The 23,367-nt window shown below is 37.6% G+C and overlaps 1 protein-coding gene across 1 annotated transcript in view; it reads left to right on the top strand.

Annotated features, from left to right (window-relative positions):
• Nucleotides 1-23,367, top strand: part of DDX10 (DEAD-box helicase 10) — a 292,509-nt gene that overhangs the window by 33,479 nt on the left and 235,663 nt on the right. Inside the window, exons 10-13 of the mRNA XM_082660858.1 lie at nucleotides 15,250-15,351; nucleotides 16,539-16,626; nucleotides 19,621-19,709; nucleotides 22,622-23,099. Of these exons, the coding sequence (XP_082516984.1) occupies nucleotides 15,250-15,351; nucleotides 16,539-16,626; nucleotides 19,621-19,709; nucleotides 22,622-23,099 (757 nt within the window). The remainder of the gene's footprint in view (nucleotides 1-15,249; nucleotides 15,352-16,538; nucleotides 16,627-19,620; nucleotides 19,710-22,621; nucleotides 23,100-23,367) is intronic.

The raw sequence follows: 23,367 nt of genomic DNA, 5'->3' as shown, positions 1-23,367 counted from the left end.
GTAGTTCTATTTTTAATTTTTAATTTTTTTGCATCTTTATTGGAGTATAATTGCTTTACAAAGGTGTTAGTTTCTGCTTTATAACAAAGTGAATCAGTTATACATATACATATGTTCCCATATCTCTTACCTCTTGCGTCTCCCTCCCTCACACCCTCCCTATCCCACCCCTCTAGGTGGTCACAAAGCACCGAGCTGATCTCCCTGTGCTATGCGGCTGCTTCCCACTAGCTATCTATTTTACGTTTGGTAGTGTATATATGTCCATGCCACTCTCTCGCTATGTCACAGCTTACCCTTCGCCCTCCCCATATCCTCAAGTCCATTCTCTAGTAGGTCTGTGTCTTTATTCCTGTCTTACCCCTAGGTTCTTCATGACATTTTTCTTTTTTTCTTAAATTCCATATATATGTGTTAGCATACGGTATTTGTCTTTCTCTTTCTGATTTACTTCACTCTGTACGACAGACTCTTGGTCCATCCGCCTCATTACAAATAGCTCAATTTCGTTTCTTTTTATGGCTGAGTAATATTCCATTGTATATATGTGACACATCTTCTTTATCCATTCATCCAGTGATGGACACTTAGGTTGTTTCCATCTCCGGGCTATTGTAAATAGAGCTGCAATGAACATTTTGGTACATGACTCTTTTTGAATTATGGTTTTCTCAGGGTATATGCCCAGTAGTGGGATTGCTGGGTCATATGGTAGTTCTGTTTATAGTTTTTAAGGAGCCTCCATACTGTTCTCCATAGTGGCTGAACCAATTCACATTCCCACCAGCAGTGCAAGAGTGTTCCCTTTTCTCCACACCATCTCCAGCATTTATTGTTTCTAGATTTTTTGATGATGGCCATTCTGACTGGTGTGAGATGATATCTCATTGTTTTGATTTGCATTTCTCTAATGATTAATGATGTTGAGCATTCTTTCATGTGTTTGTTGGCAGTCTGTATATCTTCTTTGGAGAAATGTCTATTTAGGTCTTCTGCCCATTTTTGGATTGGGTTGTTTGTTTTTTTGTTATTGAGCTGCATGAGCTGCTTATAAATTTTGGAGATTAATCCTTTGTCAGTTGCTTCATTTGCAAATATTTTCTCCCATTCTGAGGGTTGTCTTTGGGTCTTCATTATGATTTCCTTTGCTGTGCAAAAGCTTTGAAGTTTCTTTAGGTCCCATTTGTTTATTTTTGTTTTTATTTCCATTTCTCTAGGAGGTGGGTCAAAAAGGAGCTTGCTGTGATTTCTGTCATAGAGTGTTCTGCCTATGTTTTCCTCTAAGAGTTTGATAGTTTCTGGCCTTACATTTAGGTCCTTAATCCATTTTGAGCTTATTTTTGTGTATGGTGTTAGGGAGTGATCTAATCTCATACTTTTACATGTACCTGTCCTGTATTCCCAGCACCACTTATTGAAGAGGCTGTTCTTTCTCCACTGTACATTCCTGCCTCCTTTACCAAAGATAAGGTGACCATATGTGCATGGATTTATCTCTGGGCTTTTGATCCTGTTCCATTGATCTATCTTTCTGTTTTTGTGGCAGTACCATACTGTCTTGATTACTGTAGCTTTGTAGTATAGTCTGAAGTCAGGGAGCCTGATTCCTCCAGCTCCGTTTTTCATTCTCAAGATTGCTTTGGCTATTCGGGGTCTTTTGTGTTTCCATACAAATTGTGAAATTTTTTGTTCCAGTTCTGTGAAAAATGCCAGTGGTAGTTTGATAGGGATTTCATTGAATCTGTAGATTGCTTTGGGTAGTAGAGTCATTTTCACAATGTTGATTCTTCCAATCCAAGAACATGGTATATCTCTCCATCTATTTGTATCATCTTTAATTTCTTTCATCACTGTCTTATAATTTTCTGCATACAGGTCTTTTGTCTCCTTAGGTAGGTTTATTCCTACATATCTGTTGCAATGGTAAATGGGAGTGTTTTCTTGATTTCACTTTCAGATTTTTCATCATTAGTGTATAGGAATGCCAGAGATTTCTATGCATTAATTTTGTATCCTGCTACTTTACCAAATTCACTGATTAGCTCTAGTAGTTTTCTGGTAGCATCTTTAGGATTCTCTATGTATAGTATCATGTCATCTGCAAACAGTGACAGCTTTACTTCTTCTTTTCCGATTTGGATTCCTTTTATTTCCTTTTCTTCTCTGATTGCTGTGGCTAAAACTTCTAAAACTATTTTGAATAAGAGTGGTGAGAGTGGGCAACCTTGTCTTGTTCCTGATCTTAGTGGAAATGCTTTCAGTTTTTCACCATTGAGGACAATGTTGGCTGTGGGTTTGTCATATGTGGCCTTTATTATGTTGAGGAAAGTTCCCTCTATGCCTACTTTCTGCAGGGTTTTTATCATAAATGGGTGTTGAATTTTGTTGAAAGTTTTCTCTGCAACTATTGAGATGATCATATGGTTTTTCAGTTTGTTAATATGGTGTATCACGTTGATAGATTTGCGTATATTGAAGAATCCTTGCATTCCTGGAATAAACCCCACTTGATCATGATGGATGATCCTTTTAATGTGCTGTTGGATTCTGTTTGCTAGTATTTTGTGGACGATTTTTGCATCTGTGTTCATCAGTGATATTGGCCTGTAGTTTTCTTTGTGACATCCTTCTCTGGTTTTGGTATCAAGGTGATGGTGGCCTCGTAGAATGAGTTTGGGAGTGTTCCTCCCTCAGATATATTTTGGAAGAGTTTGAGAAGGATAGGTGTTAGCTCTTCTCTAATTGTTTGATAGAATTCACCTGTGAAGCCATCTGGTCCTGGGCTTTTGTTTGTTGGAAGATTTTTAATCACAGTTTCAATTTCAGTGCTTGTGATTGGTCTGTTCATATTTTCTATTTCTTCCTGATTCAGTCTTGGCAGGTTGTGCATTTCTAAGAATTTTTCCATTTATTCCAGGTTGTCCATTTTATTGGCATAGGGTTGCTTGTAGTAATCTCTCATGATCTTTTGTATTTCTGCAGTGTCAGTTGTTACTTCTCCTTTTTCATATCTAATTCTATTGATTTGAGTCTCCTCCCTTTTTTTCTTGATGAGTCTGGCTAATAGTTTATCAATTTTATTTATCTTCTCAAAGAACCAGCTTTTAGTTTTATGGATCTTTGCTATCATTTCCTTCATTTCTTTTTCATTTATTTCTGATCTGATTTTTATGATTTCTTTCCTTCTGCTAACTTTGGGTTTTTTTTGGTTCTTCTTTCTCTAACTGCTTTACGTGCAAGGTTAGCTTGTTTATTTGAGATGTTTCCTGTTTCTTAAGGTAGGATTGTAGTGCTATAAACTTCCCTCTTAAAACTGTTTTTGCTGCATCCCATAGGTTTTGGGTCGTCGTGTCTCCATTGTCATTTGTTTCTAGGTATGTTTTAATTTCCTCTTTGATTTCTTCAGTGATCACTTCGTTATTAAGTAGTGTATTGTTTAGCATCCATGTGTTTGTGTTTTTTACAGATCTTTCCCTGTAATTGATATCTAGCCTCATAGTGTTGTGGTCGGAAAAGATACTTGATACTATTTCAGTTTTCTTAAATTTACCAAGGCTTGATTTGTGACCCAGGTATGATCTATCCTGGAGAATGTTCCATGTGCAATTGAGAAAAATGTGTATTCTGTTGTTTTTGGATGGAATGTCCTATAAATATCAATTAAGTCCATCTTGTTTAATGTATCATTTAAAGTTTGTGTATCCTTATTTATTTTCATTTTGGATGATCTGTCCATTGGTGAAAGTGGGGTGGTGAAGTCCCCTACTATGAATGTGTTACTGTTGATTTCCCCTTTTATGGCTGTTAGTATTTGCCTTATGTATTGAGGTGCTCCTATGTTGGGTGCATAAATATTTACAATTGTTATATCTTCTTCTTGGATCGATCCCTTGATCATTATGTAGTGTCCTTCTTTGTCTCTTATAATAGTCTTTATTTTAAAGTCTATTTTGTCTGATATGAGAATTGCTACTCCAGCTTTCTTTTGGTTTCCATTTGCATGGAATATCTTTTTCTATCCCCTCACTTTCAGTCTGTATGTGTCTCTAGGTCTGAAGTGGGTTTCTTGTAGACAGCATATATATGGGTCTTGTTTTTGTATCCATTCACCCAATCTGTGTCTTTTGGTTGGAGCATTTAGTCCATTTACATTTAAGGTAGTTATCGATATGTATGTTCCTATTCCCATTTTCTTAATAGTTTTGGGTTCGTTATTGTAGGTCTTTTCCTTCCCTTGTGTTTCTTGCCTAAAGAAGATCCTTTAGCATTTGTTGTAAAGCTAGTTTGGTGGTGCTGAACTCTCTAAGCTTTTGCTTGTCTGTAAAGGTTTTAATTTCTCCATCAAATCTGAATGAGATCCTTGCTGGGTAGAGTAATCTTAGTTGCAGGTTTTTCTCCTTCATCACTTTAAATATGTCCTGCCAGTCCCTTCTGGCTTGTAGAGTTTCTGCTGAAAGTTCAGCTGTTAACCTGATGGGGATTCCCTTGTGTAATATTTGTTGTTTTTCCCTTGCTGCTTTTAATATGTTTTCTTTGTATTTAGTTTTTGACAGTTTGATTAATATGTGTCTTGGCGTATTTCTCCTTGGATTTATCCTGTATGGGACTCTCTGTGCTTCCTGGATTTGATTAACTATTTCCTTTCCCATATTAGGGAAGTTTTCAACTATTATCTCTTCAAATATTCTCTCAGTCCCTTTCTTTTTCTCTTCTTCTTCTGGAACCCCTATAATTCAAATGTTGGTGCATTTAATGTTGTCCCAGAGGTCTCTGAGACTGTCCTCAGTTCTTTTCATTCTTTTCTCTTTATTCTGCTCTGCAGTAGTTATTTCCACTATTTTATCTTCCAGGTCACTTATCCGTTCTTCTGCCTCAGTTATTCTGCTATTGATCCCTTCTAGAGTATTTTTAATTTCATTTATTGTGTTGTTCATCGTTGCTTGTTTCATCTTTAGTTCCTCTAGGTCCTTGTTAAATGTTTCTTGCATTTTGTCTATTCTATTTCCAAGATTTTGGATTATCTTTACTATCAGTATTCTGAATTCTTTTTCAGGTAGACTGCCTATTTCCTGTTCATTTGTTAGGTCTGGTGGGTTTTTACCTTGCTCCTTCATCTGCTGTGTGTTTCTCTGTCTTCTCATTTTGCTTATCTTACTGTTTTTGGGGTCTCCATTTTGCAGGCTGCAGGTTCGTAGTTCCCGTTGTTTTTGGTGTCTGTCCCCAGTGGCTAAAGTTGGTTCAGTGGGTTGTGTAGGCTTCCTGTTGGAGGGGACTAGTGCCTGTGTTCTGGTGGATGAGGTGGATCTTGTCTTTCTGGTGGGCAGGTCCGCGTCTGCTGGTGTGTTTTGGGGTGTCTGTGGACTTAATATGATTTTAGGCAGCCTCTCTGCTAATGGGTGGGGTTGTGTTCCTGTCTTGCTAGTTGTTTGGCATAGGGAGTCCAGCACTGTAGCTTGCTAGTCGTTTAGTGAAGCTGGGTGCTGGTGTTGAGATGGAGATCTCTGGTAGATTTCTGCCGTTTGATATTATGTGGAGCTGGGAGGTCTCTTGTGGACCAGTGTCCTGAAGTTGGCTCACCCACCTCAGAGGCACAGCACTGACTCCTGGCTGCAGCACCAAGAGCCTTTCTTCCACATGGCTCAGAATAAAAGGGAGAAAAAGTAGAAAGAAAGGAAGGAAGGAAGAAAGGAAAGAAAGAAAGAAAGGAGGGAGGGAGGAAGGAAGAAAGGAGGGAGGGAAGGAAGGAAAGAAAGAAAGAAGGTAAAGTAAAATAAAATGAAGATAAAATAGTTATTAAAGTAAAAAATAATTATTAATAAAAAAATTCATTTTTAAAGAAAAAAAAAAAAACAAGGGACGGATAGAACCCTAGGACAAATGGTGGAAGCAAAGGTATACAGACAAAATCTCACACAGAAGCATAGACATACACACAAAAATAGGAAAAGGGGAAAAAATCATAAATCTTGCTCTCAAAGTCCACCTCCTCAATTTGGGATGATTCGTTGTCTACTCATGTATTCCACAGATGCAGGGTACATCAAGTTGATTGTGGAGCTTTAATCCGCTGCTTCTGAGGCTGCTGGGAGAGATTTCTCTTTTTCTTCTTTGTTCTCACAGCTCCCGGGGCTCAGTTTTGGGTTTGGCCCCGCCTCTGCGTGTAGGTCTCTAGAGGGCGTCTGTTCTTCGCTCTGACAGGACGGGGTTAAAGGAGCAGCTGCTTCGGGGACTCAGGCTCACTCAGGCGGTGGGGTTGGAGGGGTATGGAGTGCGGGGCGAGCCTGCGCCGGCAGAGGCCGGCGTGATGTTGCACCAGCCTGAGGCGCGCCGTGCGTTTTCTCCGGGAAGTTGTCTGTGGGTCCCGGGACCCTGGCAGTGGCGGGCTGCACAGGCTCCCTCGAAGGGGGGTGTGGATAGTGACCTGTGGTCGCACACAGGCTTCTTGGTGGCAGCAGCAGCAGCCTTAGCGTCTCATGCCCGTCTCTGGGGTCCGCGCTTTTAGCCGCGGGTTGCGCCCGTCTCTGGAGCTCCTTTAAGCAGCGCTCTTAATCCCCTCTCCTCGCGCAGCAGGAAACTAAGAGGGAAGAAAAAGTCTCTTGCCTCTTCGGCAGGTCCAGACTTTTCCCCGGACTCCCTCCCGGCTAGCCGTGCTTCACTAACCCCCTGCAGGCTGTGTTCACGTCTCCAACCCCAGTCCTCTCCCTGTGCTCCAACCGAAGCCCGAGCCTCACCTCCCAGCCCCGTCCGCCCCGGTAGCTGAGCAGACAAGCCTCTCGGGCTGGTGAGTGCCCGTCGGCACCGATCATCTGTGCGGGATCTCTCCGCTTTGCCGTCCGCACCCCTGTTGCTGTGCTCTCTTCCGCAGCCCCGAAGCTTCCCCCTCTGCCACCCGCAGTCTCCGCCCGCGAAGGGGCTTCCTAGTGTGTGGAAACCTTTCCTCCCTCTCAGCTCCGTCCCACTGGTGCAGGTCCCATCCCTATCCTTTTGTCTCTGTTTATTCTTTTTTCTTTAGCCCTACCCAGGTATGTGGGCACTTTCTTGCCTTTTGGGAGGTCTGAGGTCTTCTGCCAGCGTTCAGTAGGTGTTCTGTAGGAGTTGTTCCACATGTAGATGTATTTCTGATGTATCTGTGGGGAGGAAGGTGATCTCCACGTCTTACTCTTCTGCCCTGTTCCCCAGCTCCACCTATTTTTAAGTTTTTTGAGGAACCTCCATACTGTTTTCTGTACTGACTGCACCAATTTACATTCCCACTAACAGTGCACAAGGATTCCCTTTTGTCCACAGCCTTGCCAACACTTGTCATTTCCAATCTTCTGTATAATAGCCGTTCTGACAGTTGTGAGGTGATTATCTTATAGTGGTTTTGATTTGCATTTCTCTGATGGTTAGTGATGTTAAGAACCTTTTCATGTACCTGTTGACCATTTGTATGTCTTCTTTGAAAAAAATGTCTCCTCAAGCCCATTTTTTGAATGAGATTCTTTGGTTTTTGCTATTGTGTGAATTCCTTGAATAGTTTATTTTATTTTGGTTTTTTAAATTTATTTATTTATTTATGCCTGCGTTGGGTGTTCGTTGCTGCGTGCAGGCTTTTCTGTATTTGTGGTGAGCGGGGGCTACTCTTCGTTGCGGTGCGCAGGCTTCTCATTGCGGTGGCTTCTCTTGTTGCAGAGCACGGGCTCTAGGCACGTGGGCTTCGGTTGTTGTGGCACGCAGGCTCAGTAGCTGTGGCTTTCGGGCTCTAGAGTGCAGGCTCAGTAGTTGTGGTGCATGGGCTTAGTTGCTCCACAGTATGTGGGATCTTCCCCAACCAGCGCTTCAACCCATGTCCCCTGCATTGGCAGGCGGATTCTTAACCACTGCGCCACCAGGGAAGCCCCCTTGAATATTTTAGAACTTACCAGATATATGGTTTGCAAATATTTTCTCCCATTCAGTAGGTTGTCTTTTTATTTTGCCGATGGTTTCCTTTTCTGTGCAGGAGCTTTTTAGTTTGATGTAGTCCCACTTGTTTGTTTTTGCTTTTGTTGCCTTTGCTTTTGGTGTCACACACAAAAAATCATTGCCAAGAGCAGTGTCAACACTTCATCTTGGCCAGGAGGCCCAGATTACAGTTAAGTCCCCTGCATACAAACGAGTTCCGTTCCGAGAGCGCATTCATAAGTCCAATTTGTAAGTCCAACAAAGTTAGCCTAGGTACCCAACCAACACAATCGGCTATATAGTACTGTACTGTAATAGGTTTATAATACTTTTCACACAAATAATACATAAAAAACAAACACAAAAAATAAAGAAAACATTTTAAATCTTACAGTACAGTACCTTGAAGAGTACAGTAGTATAGTACAAGAAGAGTATAGTACAAGAAGTACAAGAAGAGTTACTGACTGGAGGAGGGAGAGGAGGTGGGAGATGGTAGAGCTGAAGGATTGTCAGCAGTGGGAGACGTAGGGCAAGCTGCAGTTTCACTCATGCCTGACGTTGATGGCACAGGTTCTGGTTCCTTGTTGGATTCAACTCTCTCTACCCTCTTGAAAAAACAATCCAGTGATGTCTGGGTAGTAGCTCTTTTTTTCTCATCATAGATGGCGTGGTAGCACTGGATTGCATTTTGAAGAGCTGCTGCAACCTTTGTGTACCATTCTACGTTAGGGTCCTATGCCTGAAAAACTTACCAGTGCCTCCTTAAATAAAGAAAATCCCCTTGCCATTTCCTGCGTCGTGAATCTCTTTGGTTCTTCAGTTACTTCTTCCTCTTGTCTCTCTTGGTCCCTTCTCTGGGCCTCCAATTCCATCAGATCTTCATTAGTAAACTCCTTGTGTTGTACAGCAAAGGGTTCAATGAAGTCGTCTTGCAGATCTAGCTTGAAATAACAATACTTTATAGTATTACTGTACTCTATACAGTACTGTACAGTAAAGTACACAAGAGCATAACCACTTGTAGAGGATGCATGCACATGACAATGTACACCAGACACATGAACTAACTTACGTGATTGGACACGCGAATGCACGTTTGCACCTTTGAAAGCTCGCAACTTGAAGATTTGTGTGTAGGGAACTTACTGTATTGGGAGCCAGTAATTTAGAAGCTGCCTACCACACCTAATGTCAAACTTCACTAGTATGTAATTTCAAGTACAAAGGTAATCACGCGGTATAGGTGAAGGCAGGAAGAGGTCTGGGACCTCCATTACAGCTCCACAGGTGCATTCTTGCCACATCAGGGTGTGCTGTGGCCCAGATTAACCTCAGAGTCTCTAAGTGATATATGAGGTTTATCATTTACACCGATGGGCCACTGGTATAGTTACAAAGCTGATCCCAGAGACCTACTCCTTAAATGCATAGACTGTAAACAAACCTGGTACATCGTCTTAGTATCTCATAGATGAGGACTCTCATGCTAGCAGATCTACCATGTTTGTTTCCCAGGAGGCTTGTCATTGGTATGTTTACGAGGAGGTTTGACTATATCACTTGTTTTTTTGGCCAGGGTAGCTTCTTCCCTGCCCCCTTCTGCACCTCCACGGTGAATGATGGGTTGTGGCTTAGCCATTCACTTCCTAACACATAGCTGGGTGAATATGAATGAACTCATTTAGCCTTTATAATAACCTTATGAGAGAGGTCTTCTTATTAAAAAACTGTTTCTCAGAGATTGTGAGGTAAAATGTGTCTAAGATCACTCAGGAAGTACCATGGCTGGGGTTTATACTTGGGTCTTTCTGACTCTACAGCTCATGTTCTTGTCAGTGTGCCCCAAACTAGTCGTTTTCATTTAATGAAGTCTAGTGGCCGTTGCTTCCATGCAGGGCTTCTAGAATGTATGAAAGGCAGGTACTTGGAGAAGGAAAGTAGATATTTCTATTTAAGTTTGCTGCCATTCATGGTCATGAGGATAAACTAAAAATATATGCATTTTCCTTCTTTATTTGGACTGTGAGAGACAGATATCCCATAGTTGATCAAACACTGTCCTTAAAAGTCAAGAAGTTTAGGTTTGGACATGGCTCTGTCACCTGATGGCTGTGTACCCTTTGAACTTGTGTTCTTAACCTCTTTAAGCCTCAGTTTCTTCTCTTGTAAAATGGGATTGATCATATCTCTCAGGTTCCTAAAAGTATAATTTTAGGTAGTATCAGTACCACTTTTGTATAGGTTTTCTTTTTCTTTTTAATCTATTAAAACTTTAGTGTTTTTCAAAAAAAAAAATTCTTTTCTGGGGACAGAGTTGACAGAGTTTAATGTTTTCTACCCTTACCCTGTGAACTTCATAAATCCTTATACTTACTCAGTTTGCTAGAAGCTTTCCATGCAATGTATGTTAGCCAGCTTGGCTTCTTTCCAGTTATTTTATGGTGAACCTCATTTGTCAAACTGTTGAGCCTATGTGGTATACCTGTTTGTATTTCTAAGATCTTAGGCTGCAGATGACTTCATCTTTCCTGGAATATTTCCCAGTCTGTCTTTTTATTTTTTAAATCTAGTGTAGTATCTTTAGATCCTGGAATAAGCTCTGCTTTGTACCACGTTGTGCAGGAGGAGCAGAACAATTGGACTCTGATTCTTATGGCTCTCTGTCTGCCTCTGTATGGCTGACTGCACTGTCCTCCCACAGTGATAGGAACTCTTGGGGCTGGTTGCCACAGGTAAGGCTAAGGCATAGGGAGAATAGAAGCAGACACAGGGCGGGGACAAAAGAGAGAAGGGCTGTGGAATAGCAGAGTGTGACCAACAGTTGTCTCCATTTCTCCACCTCTTGATCATACTTGTGTTGTGAACAATGACTAGTATATTAATACAGTCACAGGTGTTAGAATTAAGGTCCTAAAGGGACCTCGATCATCTCACTCAAACTGTATAATTTATAAATAAGAAAATACAATATATAGTGATAAAATGACTCATTATCCAAGTTTATAAAGCTAATGAATAGTAGAACTGGAACTTGAAATCAGTTCTGTTGATTCCAAATCCAGTATTTCATCTGCTAGTGCAACATCTAGTGGTTTGTTTGCATTTTTTCACCCACCAAATATTTAGTCACCAGCTTTTAGGTACATACGATATATGTTAGGTCTGAAAGTCAAATTCATACATGTTAATTTAATGGTCAAGATAAGAGAATACACTAATATTGGTAGTACTAGGATGTGTTAAACAAGGTAAGAGTTAGATGTAGATTTTTAAAGCTTATAAAGTTTTTACTAACTTGTGTTTTATTACACAAGAAATGCTTATTTATTATACAAATTTGAGACAATGGGCAAAACAGTCAAACCACCCAAATTCTACCACCTAGAAAAATTTCTTTTTCGTGTATGTTTGTATATATATTTTTTTAAATTACAAAAGTCGAATCCTTCTAAACATTCTTTTATAACCTGATTGATAACCTGGAGAACCAGGCTGGGAGAACTCAGAGTGGCAGTTGTGAACACTGTCAGATCCTGCTGCAGCAGTTGTTGAAGGTAGGAGTGAGCAAGGTTTAAGGGCCATTTAAAGACTCAACTAGAATGGAGTTTGTGTTGAGGAATCTGAATTGGTGGATTAATGGTTCTTGGGTAGAAGGCAAACTATTGCCAGAATGGCAAGGCCTTTTTCCCTTCCTCTGGCCATATTGTTTCAAGGTTATTTCATTGGAAGAATTACCATTGGGATCCAAGAGTCAGTGGTTTGGATCTCCTAATTTAGCTAGAGATACAAGTGAGCTGTAGGGTGTAGAAGTAAGTTTCCTGATATCAGACAGTTACGGTCAACCTATTGAGGATCCTTCTTTCCGGACAGAATCCTGCTATAGTTGAAAAGGAGTATGGAAGTGAAAGTGTAGTCATCAGCTCATTATGTAGTCATCAGCTGATTATTTATTTATTTAGGCCAATTTCTTGGCCTTTCAGGAACTTTTTTATTTGCTTCTTCTATTGGTTGCTTGCTTTTAAGATTGGCAAATTAATGTAAAATAAAGCTTATCATAAATTCTGAAGAGTTACATAAATGTAACTGATGGTATTAACACTGATGGTAAAAATGAGACTTTTTGTTTTGTTTCAGATGCAGGGCTTTTTTTTTTTTTTTGATGCCTACAGTGTTTCTTAAAATAATCTGTCTAAATATATAGAACTTTAAAATGTAGGTCTTATGAAGAACATTTATTTCTCTATGCATATATTTAGCCTTGGGTCTTGGATATTGCTTTGGAAATATAAAAGTTAGCTCATGGGTAAATAGATTATTCTTGTAAGCATTTTTTAAAAAGGGGGGCAAATGTGCTTATGCTTTTTTAAAAGTGCTTTTCTTTTTGTAATAAAAGCTTACTGGAAAATTTTGGGTGTTGGTATGTGGGAGATAATTTGTGCTTTACATTGTTTCTGGGAAAAGATGTGTGTGATGTAAAATAGGTAAAATAACCAGTGATGATCTTTATTAAAAGATGCTTGCTTTGTGGGATTCGACTTTGGACATGTTTTTCCATTTTCCTTTGGGAATCTTTTTCTTCTAAATTTCAGTGTTGCAGTCTGTCTTAACCTTAGCCTTTTATGTGTATATTCTGTTAGGTATATTCTGTTAAAGGTTTGAATATGGCCCCTTGGTGACATTACTCGTGACTTATCCTCCTAGATTGTCCCTGGATGCATGAATGGGTAGATAAGATAGATGTAGATGGTTAGACTTATTTTTGCTTATGAGTCAGTCTGAAGATTGAGATCTTCATTGGATTCCCTTTTGATATCCTAGAGATTTCTCTTTACCCCTTTGCTACAGCTCTGGCCTAAGTAGACTTTGGAAGCCTTTTTATTTTCTTTCTCCATCTCTGAATTTGGATGTGGAATGTTAGACGCGTTTGTTATCCTTCAACCCACTCATCTCCCTTATTCCTAATTGTTTTTCTTTGTACCACATGAAATAAGCTTTTTTACTTATGAAGGTAACTGATTTTACTTCAAGAGTCGGTCTGCTTTGAGGGTATTTGGTAAGTGCATACATAGTGAGTCAGTATTGACTGATCTGTGTCCTCTTTGACCTTCACCCTGTCCTTGGTAAAATTTTAGAATTTCAGTAGTTGTGATGTCTCTCAGATATCTTGTTTGTTCAGGTACCTCACTACTTCATAGACTAATAATTTCTGCTCACAGATAGTTTAGTCCAACGTTGCTTAGGGGAAATGCTTTAAATTCATATTTCTTCATAATAAATTAAGATGAAACATTTGAGTCATACTAGTCTGTATTAAAATACAGTGAAGAAGTTTTTCAGTTGTGAAACAGATTCTTTGTAAAAGGAGTAAATGTATGCTTAATTACTTTCATCTCCCTGTTTAATACACAAGCATTTAGAAAACATGGAATAAACAAACAAGCACAAAGTAGACAAAACTACCCACTGGACTCTCTCAAATGCTGTTTTCTCCCTGGAAAACTTGACTCTCCCCTAACAGTTGACTAATTCCTAATTGTTCTTTAAATCTCAGCTCTTAGATGTCATTTTCTCAGGGCAGTTTTTTCTTTTTTTTTTTTAAACTCCTAGAGCACATTGTGTAGAGCTCTGTGTTATGTGTTTTTGTAGCTTCCCATATGTCTACTGTAGCAGTCATATCACTTTGTTGTTATTACGGGTTTTATGTCTATCCCTAATAGTCTGTAAGCTCTGTGACAGCCAGAACTGTATCTGTTTTATCACTCTATTTCAGTGCCTGGTATATAGTAGCCCCTTAATTTTTTTAAATTTATGAATTAACTTTAACCTTTTAATACTTTTGATGTTTTATTTCATACTTTTCTATGTGTCTGGGTACACATAAAAATATATAAACACATACTTTTGTAATGCTATTACACTGGAGTTTTTTTACCCTTTTGTGTAGGAATAGAATTTTGAAATCAACATGTGAGGTAAAAATTGCTCTTCAGTCTTTGGATTGACAGTAAGTCAACAAAGTCAGTTTCCCTCCAGTGTACAGTGATAAAGGTCTGCTTATATACAGTGGTAGTTGGTCTCTCTAGAGACTTATCCAAGGTCCTCTAAAACCAGACTCTCATGTACCTTCCGGCAGTCTTTCCTGCTGTGCACTTACATACACTGGCTTCAGTTGAATTTCTCCTATCTTTAGTTTACTCTGTGTTTGTCTTGTATTTTCTGGTTCCCGCTCCTTTGTTCATGCCATTTTTCCTCTTTGGAATACCTTAGCTTTTCCCTTTCTATCCATTTTTAAGGCCCACGTCAAATTCCATCTGCTGTGACATGTTTCTCTTTTTCTCTGGCTAACCCTTAGTGTCCTCCTTTCACTTCTGAGTTCATGGCGCTTTATTGCCAGTGGTTATCCTTTGACACTTGGTGATTTACCATTTTGGGACTGTTTTTTGAGGCTCTTGCTTTTGTGTGAGTTTGTCTTTTCTGGTAACCATATTGTTGGATCACTGAAGGCAGGGATATTCATCTTCTATTTATTTGTGTTCTTCATAATTTATACCTGGCACAAAGTTTTTCAGTAAATAGTTTATTTGGTTAACTATAAAAATTTATTTGCCCCTCATATTTATAGCATGAACCCTGCAGAGAATTCTTTGTCTTTAAGAAATTTCTACAAATACTTGATTCTATTCTGTCTTACTGCTTTCATGTAATATCTAAAGTATCCAGGAAATCTGTATATAAGTAGCACAAGAAGCTTAAGTAACTATGGGGTGCCTTATGGCCCACTTACATAGAAATTTTTGATGGTGCACCTATATACTAGGTGAAGGAAGAGAAATCATGGATTAGAGGTAGTAAGTTTTTCAGCGGAGCAGAGATCCATTCCTTATAACTGATGCCTCTGAACTCTGAACCATGTTATTCCCAAGGTAGAAGAAAAATTTCCAGGAAGATGATTAGATTTCCTTAATGTATTGGGAGCCATGTTTATTAAATGATTAATTTTATTACATCAGTCTTGTGACTTGAATGAGAAATTGTTTCCTTGCTATAGGTAGACCGTTATTTAAGAAATTCTTCTTAATTGATTTGTTTCTTCTACTGTGGTATAGCCTAAAAATCAATGGGAATTGTAACTAGTGATGAATTTTGAAAAAGGTGTTCAAGAGCCCTAGTTTTCTGTTGTCACAGAAGTTAAAAAAAATGGTATTCCTCATATTTACTAATTTGGTGAACTTGCTTTCTTGTTACCTGTTCATCAAACTGTTAAAATGTAAAGTGCAGATGGCATTAATGTGGAAGGGATTTTGTTTGTTTTTTGTTTAGGTACAAAGAGGATGGTGAAGCTTTATTAATTTTGCTTCCCTCAGAAGAAAAAGGGATGGTGCAGCAGCTTCTTCAGAAGAAAGTGCCTGTGAAGGAAATCAAGTAAGAACTATTTGCTGTCTTGATATTATTGTTAGAAAAATGAAGGCATGAAATTATTATGCCTAATTATGTATACCTAATACCCTCCTCCCTCTAAGCTTTTCTGCTCTATGATTTTGGACTTTTTGTTTGCTTTGTTTTTAACAACTTTTTTAGAAGACTGTCATCGGAGAAAACAAGATGAAAAAGAGACCTTGTTAGCATCAGGAGGCATTGATGGTTGAAAGAATTAAACCTCTTGGCTGAACTTATTTTTGGGGTTGTCTGTCTATTTCAGAGGATTGTCCTCTCCTGTCATTGAAGATGTTTAGATTGAGTGTCAGCAGAATTGATTGTAGTCTCACTTATATTGGGGCCCTTGAAACACCCTGCTTTCATCTGGAGGAAAGTAACTTGGGAGGGTGGTTAGATGTGGTGGAGGAGTGGATAAGAGTTTAGATGAAACAAGATTGGGTGTGAGTTGATAATTGTTGAGGCTGAGTGAAAGTTTTCTACCTTTGTATATTTTGATATTTTCTGTAATTAAAAAAAATAAAAAACACCTCATCTGCCACCACCTATTACCACTCCAGCTTTTCAGGAACAAAATTGTTCAGTCTAAACTCAGGGAAACAAGTGGAATTTCCTTTGTGAAACCTAGAATAGATGCTTGTAAAAATTACATTCTTTCCTGTAATTTTCATTCTAAACCCCGGGCAGATTTAAGTAACCATTCTATTATGTTATGCCTGATTTCTAGATAAGGAAAACAATATTTATATCCTTGGCTACTTGTTTATTATTTGACTTTTGTTTTATGGTATTTGACTGAAAACGGAAATTGTATAAAAGTGACGTTTGCTTTCATTTATTCCATTTCATTGATGATACACCTCCCACGAGAGGCTACTTTCTATCCTTAAAGACTTAAGAAGTGAACATTGCTAATTGTGGTGTTAACCTAATCTTTCAGTCACTCAGCATGGGTTGTTTAGAGAAAATGTGAATTTTACATTTTTTTCCTGCATTATTCAAAATATGCAGAGTCAAATTTCTGTCTAGTGTAATTTCAGTCTAATCTGGGTCATAGATGAGAAATAATGTTATAGATTTTAAAAATACTGAGGAAAATAGAAAATACTGTATACTGTTTTCAGTTTCTAAAATTGAGATGTCTTAGTTTAATCTTTATCTTTTTGTTACAAAAGAATCAATCCAGAAAAACTTACAGACATTCAGAAAAAATTGGAATCGCTTTTAGCTCAAGATCAAGATTTAAAAGAAAGAGCTCAAAGGGTAAGTCATTTTTGAATTCGATACCTTCAGTGGAATAGAGCATATAATAAAGTTACGTTGTATCATTTTCTACTACTTCTAGGTTGCATAGTTATGCTTCAGATATTCAGGTAGTATAAAGTTCAGGTAAGTTTAACTTATTCTTTAACTTTGAAAAAATGATGTATTTCTTTCTTTTTTTTAAAAAAATTTTTGGCTGCACCACGTGGCATGTGGGATCTTGGTTCCCCAACCAGGGGATTGAACCCGTGTCCCTTGCAGTGGAAGCGTGGAGTCTTAACCACTGGACCGCCAGGGAAGTCCTAAAAGTATATATTTCTTATAGTAACTTGGAAAAATGTCTATTATTTGTCCATAGTCTTGTCAGACATATAGAAAATACTCTGATTTTTAAGTGCACAATGGCTGGATTTCTAATATACTTGATAAGGTTATCAACTTTTGATTTCTTCAGTAAAGTTTTTATTAACTTCTGACTGCACTTTCTTGACTGTAAAATTAATATCTTATATTAGGTTAAATTTCTAGAAAGCATAGCACTCTTGCTAAATTCTCTTTAGGAATGAGATTTTAATCTATAAGTATGACAGTGTTCCCAAACTGCTTTTTTTGGACTTAGAAATCCTCTTGATTAGCAAATACTCAAAGAATTGTCACTTTTAGTTATACTTATTTTTTAGTTCTTAGAGTACCCAGCAGTAGATTCTTTAGAAAAGGAAGATGTGAAATTATTTTCCGTTGTGCTTATAGCTGTCCAATCTTTGAATTGACAAATATTTGAGTCCCTGTTATGAAGTTCTTCATTTTCAGCACTTGTTTACTTATATTTTAGTTACGAGATCTACATAGGATATCTACATCTGCATCTCCCATAACTCAACAATGATTTAAAGAGTAGGGATTCAGAGATTGGAGGAAGAAAATAAAGAGGAGGCATGGAAAGGGCATCCTCAGTAGACAGAGGAGCCTGAGCAGAAAGTCAGTAGTCAGTCTTTTGTGTGATGGTTTTGAAAGTGGATATTCTAAGCAAAGAAGTTTTATTTAAAGAGAAGATCTTATGTTTAAAAAATTAACTTAGGTTATATTTTATCAAATTATTGTCACTGTGCTTAAAATACCAACATTAATGGTGAAAGCTAAAATTCAGATGCTTAGTATGTGCTAGGCACTTAGCTGCAGCATGACCCTATTACATGACAGTTTGGTTTTTTTTTTTCTTACATGACAGTTTGATATGCATTGTGTTATTTAATCTTGCCAACAACCTGTGAGGTAGGTGATATTGATTTGATTTTATAGATGGGAAAATAGGAGCTGAGGAAATTAAAAATTGTCCAGGGTGACGTAGCTATTAAGTGGCAGACCTAAGATTTAAATCCAGGTCTTTCTTCAGAACTTCCATGATACATCAGGAGAAGTTCCAGAGTATAAGAGAATCAAATGATGAACTGTGCGTAGTTAAACTTCTGTAAGCTCACTTCACCTGAAATCTAATGAAAAGGGTCTTTAAACAGATTTTTTTTTCTTAGTTTTTGGGCATATATTTAGGCATGGAAACATTTGTGTGCATGTTTTGCCTAGCAGACATACTTTAAGCTAGGAGTTAAATCTTTTAGAAGCTTTGGAAATAGTATGCACATTTGAAAATAATATACATGAATTCTGATGTCATGACTTTGTGCATACTTAGGTCATTCTATTATGAATCAGGAAATATGAAACACTGGAAGGATGTCGTTTCACTGGTTTCTGCATATAACAAATGAGCCTTCCAGAATAAAATTATAGAAAAGCACATTGAAATAAATGATGTGATTTACTGGGTGTCACGCATGGTTTAGCAGAACGGCTAACTGTTGTCAGCTGCAGCAAGCTATTGAATTTCATAGAAGCGATTTTCTAGCTTTTATTATAATCTGGATAGAACAAAAACAATAAGAAACTGGGATGATTTCTTGTGGACGATTGTAGGGGAAAAAATTATCCTTGAATTATTCATTTTAATGCCTATGGAGACAGGGAAAATGGTTTGAAGATTAGTGTAAATGGTTTGAAGAAAGGATTAGTGTAAAGTTAGAGAAAATGTGAAGTTTAGGAAATATAGAAATGGGAATTAAATATACTTTACAAAAATTAATTTTAAAATCAAAAAATAAAACTCCTGCTTACATATGTTTCACCATCTTTGCTGCCTGTTTATTTTACAGACTGACAGAGGATCCAGGACCATGTTTACTTTTTAGTTTGCAATAGCTCTTGGTATAAAGATAGTTTACTTTCTTTCTTTTTTTTTTAACACAAACAAGAAAAATATTACAAGTTAATGACAGATTACTTGAAATTATAATGACAACTAATTACTTGAAATTATAATAAAAAAGAAAAAGCTTTAGGAATAAACTTTTCCTGTTATGATTTTATTAAGCTTAATTTAAGTACAGTAAAATTTTGTTGTAGTAGTCAAAGGATGTTTTCAAGTAATAATTATTACTTATAACTGGTATTCATTGGTACTTAATGTATTCCAGAAGAAATGCCGAGTACTCTACATGCATTTTTCTCATTTAATTCTCATAACACTCTGAGTAGAAGGTACTGTTATATTATGTTTGATAGATGAGGAAACTGACAGAGAAATGAGAAACTTGCTCAGCTAGTAAGATGTGGAGCTCAGATTTCAACTGTATTATTCCAAAGCCTGTGTTTTTCCATATTAATGCACCTGAATGGTATTAACTTCTAGAATAGCTTTTTGAGAAGGTTATGTTTTATGTTGAGTTGGCTTGATGAAACCAAATTTAAAGTCTTTTCTAATATTACAATTCGAAAAAGGTAGGGTTTTTTGTTTTTGTGGGATGACATATACTCAGCTATTTTTGAGGTTTTTCACTACTGTTGAATTTATCCTTTTGATTAATTTTTTTATCTCAGTTGAAATTCATTTTCCATTTCTGACTAGTATATATCTTACACTTCAGCCTTTTATGTTTACAGTGTTTTGTCTCCTACATACGTTCAGTGTATCTGATGAAGGATAAAGAAATATTTGATGTGAGCAAGTTACCTATACCTGAATATGCCCTGTAAGTATTCATATTATAGTTTTGTTTGTGAATCCTTAAAGTTAGAGGGAATTTGTTTGAAACCTGGTTTTGAGAGTCTTAGTTTAAACCACTGTGCCTTACCTTAAAAGAATCTGTTGAAGATTTGCAGAGAAAAAGATTATATAAACTGTAGAAAACTTGTTGAGCTTTCAGTTGTCAGGAATTTCAGTCAGGAAGAAGTTTCTTACTTGTAAGTATGAATTCCTGAAAGTTACACTGGCAGTTTCCTGTAGTTTGGGCTTAAAGGAGATGGAGAGCAATTGACAAGCATTCTTTGAAATCTTTAAATGTCTGTAGCCCTCTTGTTTTCTAAAAAGCTGGCTTGGTTTACTGTAGTTCTTTTTATGCTTTGGATGCAAGTCTCTTTGTCAGTTCTTCCCTTCTTTTAGATTGGTTTCCCATGCTGCTTATTGCCTGGATATTCTTTGTGTCTTGATGTTTCTTACATGTGCTCACAGTTACCATGGCAAAATGTCTCTCTTTAGTAATTGTGGTTACTACTATATGAAAACGGAACTCTTGGTCTTGTTTTGGCTTAGTAGTTGAAGGATTTTTTTCCCTAATCTTTTCAGGTATAAAGGAGGAGCATCTGTTTTTTCAATGGGGTCCCACTTGTGGGAAAAGCATTGACAAAATCCTATAGAAGCACCCTTAAGGTTACTCATACTTTGAATGTCAGATTGAAATCTCCTAGTCTGTGATGAAATATGTACTTTCAAAGCAAGGTCTGTGTATTTGGCCTGCTTTCCAGGAATTCGAGTACCTTTACCTTTGAGTCTAATAAAAACTTGTATCCGAGTGAGCTGCTGTTTTCCATTCTTCATGTTACATTGCAAGTTCATTATAACAGGTAATTTGTCAGTTGTAACATTTTAGAGCCATTTAATTTGCTAGATAACAAAGTAAGGTCACTGACTTTTTGTTTAGGTAATGGATGGAAAATCACATGCCAGGGATAACATGTTTTTGTTTGCTTATCTCTTTACGAATTTTAAAATTTCTGAATATGATTCATGGTTTAGGTTATTAGCTGATTTTTGTGCTTCATGAAATTCTATCCTGGTTTCCTGGTTTTCTCATTGACATAGCTGAGATATTAGCAAACAGGAGAGGCACAGGTCTTTTAATGCTGCAGGGCCATATTTAGAGGACATTTTGTTGCCACAGATGCCAGTAAATCTCATCTGTTTACAGTTGAAGACCTTTGCTTTTTGTTGGTGATGCTTAGGGAAGCAGAAAGTTAAATTCTGAGCCTAAATTACTGGTACGGTTTAACTTGGTGTTTTAATTTAATTTTTGTGGATTTTAGATGTATAATTTCCTTGATCTATAATTTCCTTTAGAAGCCTTTGATACCTAAAACAGTGCTATGTATGTGGGATAAAATAAAGGTTTAAAAAACTATTTTACTGAAGAAATATATTTTATTTATTTATATTAGTAAAATACTTTTTTGAATATTAAATATGTTTTAAATACCTAATATATCTAGTTCATTGAGCTAGGCATTAAAATTATAGATGTGGGGCTTCCCTGGTGGCGCAGTGGTTGAGAGTCCGCCTGCCGATGCAGGGGACACGGGTTCGTGCCCCAGTCTGGGAAGATCCCACATGCCACGGAGCGGCTAGGCCCGTGAGCCATGGCCGATGAGCCTGCGCGTCTGGAGCCTGTGCTCCGCAAGGGGAGAGGCCACAACAGTGAGAGGCTCGCGTACTGCAAAAAAAAAAAAAAAAAAAATTATAGATGTATGGTTATGTACTTCTACCTTAAAGGAGGTCCAAGTTTAGTAGCAGAGAAAGACATGTAAATGTAACTGTAATACATTGAGAGAAATGCTCTGATGCGTATTGAGTTTGTGATCCTAACTGTATCCCCTATAACAGTAATAATGACAAGTGCTCAGTAGTGGCTGCCTGTGTGTTAGGCACTATAATAGATGCATTGCCTCTGTGAACTCATTTTATTTTTATAATGATCCTATAATGTAGGTACTCTTGTCATGCCATTTTGCAAATGAGAGGACTGAGGTATAGAGAGGTTTAATAATGTCCTTTGATCATATAGCTTATAGGTGACAGAGCCAGGATTTTAACCTCAACAGTTCTATTTATGAATCCAGGTTTTACAACCACACCTCTCAGTTTCTGTGAATTGTGTCTTATAGGAAAAAGGCAGTTGGTCCATTTTCTAATGTTAGCTTTTTATTATAGCAGGCCTTGCTTTAAGAGTTTCTTTTCAATCCATCTGTGGGAACTCAGAAGCTAGGAAAGACCTGACCATAAAGTAAATCTTGATCTTAGAAGGAGAAAATAAGATTTTTTTTTTCTTTTTTGGTCTCAAGTTTAAAAATCCATTTTTATAGAAGTGATTGTGCCACATTATGTGTGTTAGAAGGGAGGATGATAATACTTGAGTTTATTCATTGCAGAGAACTGTGTTTTGTTCTTTCATGGTCATGCCTTTTCCAGCTTTAGTATTTATATTTTACAAAGTATTTTCATATAGTTAGTACATCAGATATTTATAACAGCTGTGAGATAGGCCTGGTAGGTATTGTTATCTCACATTTGAGAAAACTGAGGCTGAGAGAGTTATACTGGAAATAGGCAGATTTAGTAGTTGAACTGTTCCCTTGCTCTGGTCTCATGCTCTTTATTTTGTTAACTGTGTTACCATCTTAATGGAAAATGGGGTATCTCCAATATTTTCTGACAGGTATTCATTATCTTTTAGATCACCTAATGTGTCAAGATGGAGTTGTATCTCAGAGGAACATTTTCTTAAAAAAAAAATTTCCAAAAATCTCAACTCCTGAGAAACTGTTTCATAATAAACTCATAAACACACCATCAGTGTGCTGAGATAACTGTTTTCATTTGCTCATATTTAAGGTCTCTTGGTCTTGCTGTGGCACCACGGGTAAGATTTCTTCAGAGAATGCAAAAACAACCCAACAAAGAACTGGTAATGAGTCAAGATAATAAAGTAATTGAGCTAAGGACTCTCTCCCTCACCAGTGATGAAGTGGAAGAATTTAGAGCCTACTTCAATGAGAAAATGTCTATTCTCCAGAAAGGTGGGAAAATACCAGAAGGGACAGAGTACAGACTGGCTAGTGGTATTAGTGATGGAGAGGAAGAAGAGAAAGAATGTGAACAAGAAATGGAAGAGAAACTGGGAAAAACAAAAGGGTCTCAACCTCAGTCTGTCTCTAGCAATAAAGAGCCACAGAAGAACAAAGAAGTTCCTGTGCAGTTCTTGGACAGAGATGATGATGAGGAGGAGGACGATGGCCTCAATGCTGACTTCATTAAGGTGAAGAGGCGCAATGTGTTTGGGTTGGATCTTAAAGAGAATAAAACATTACAGGTAAGTTTACCCCTAGTGGAGGATCTTCTATTATTTCCTACCACTTCTTACCACGTGCTGCCTGTTGCCTTTGGGGAACTGTGGGAAAATAACCAGGAGAAATTTGTAGAATGACTTTCTTTGCTGTGAACTCTCCCTCCTTCTCCATCTTTAATGATGGAATAGGTGCTAAAGAATTCTCATTTTTCATAACTTTGGGAATTCTAAGAGGTTGACAGCTTTAATCTTTTCATTTATTGGTTTTCTGGTGCATGTTTTAAAAAGTAGC

This window comes from Grampus griseus (genome assembly GCF_964374135.1).
Source record: "Grampus griseus genome assembly, chromosome: 8".
Classification (NCBI taxonomy): domain Eukaryota; kingdom Metazoa; phylum Chordata; class Mammalia; order Artiodactyla; family Delphinidae; genus Grampus; species Grampus griseus.
The sequence above is the reverse complement of the archived record's forward strand: the minus strand, read 5'-3'. Positions and strand labels throughout refer to the sequence as shown.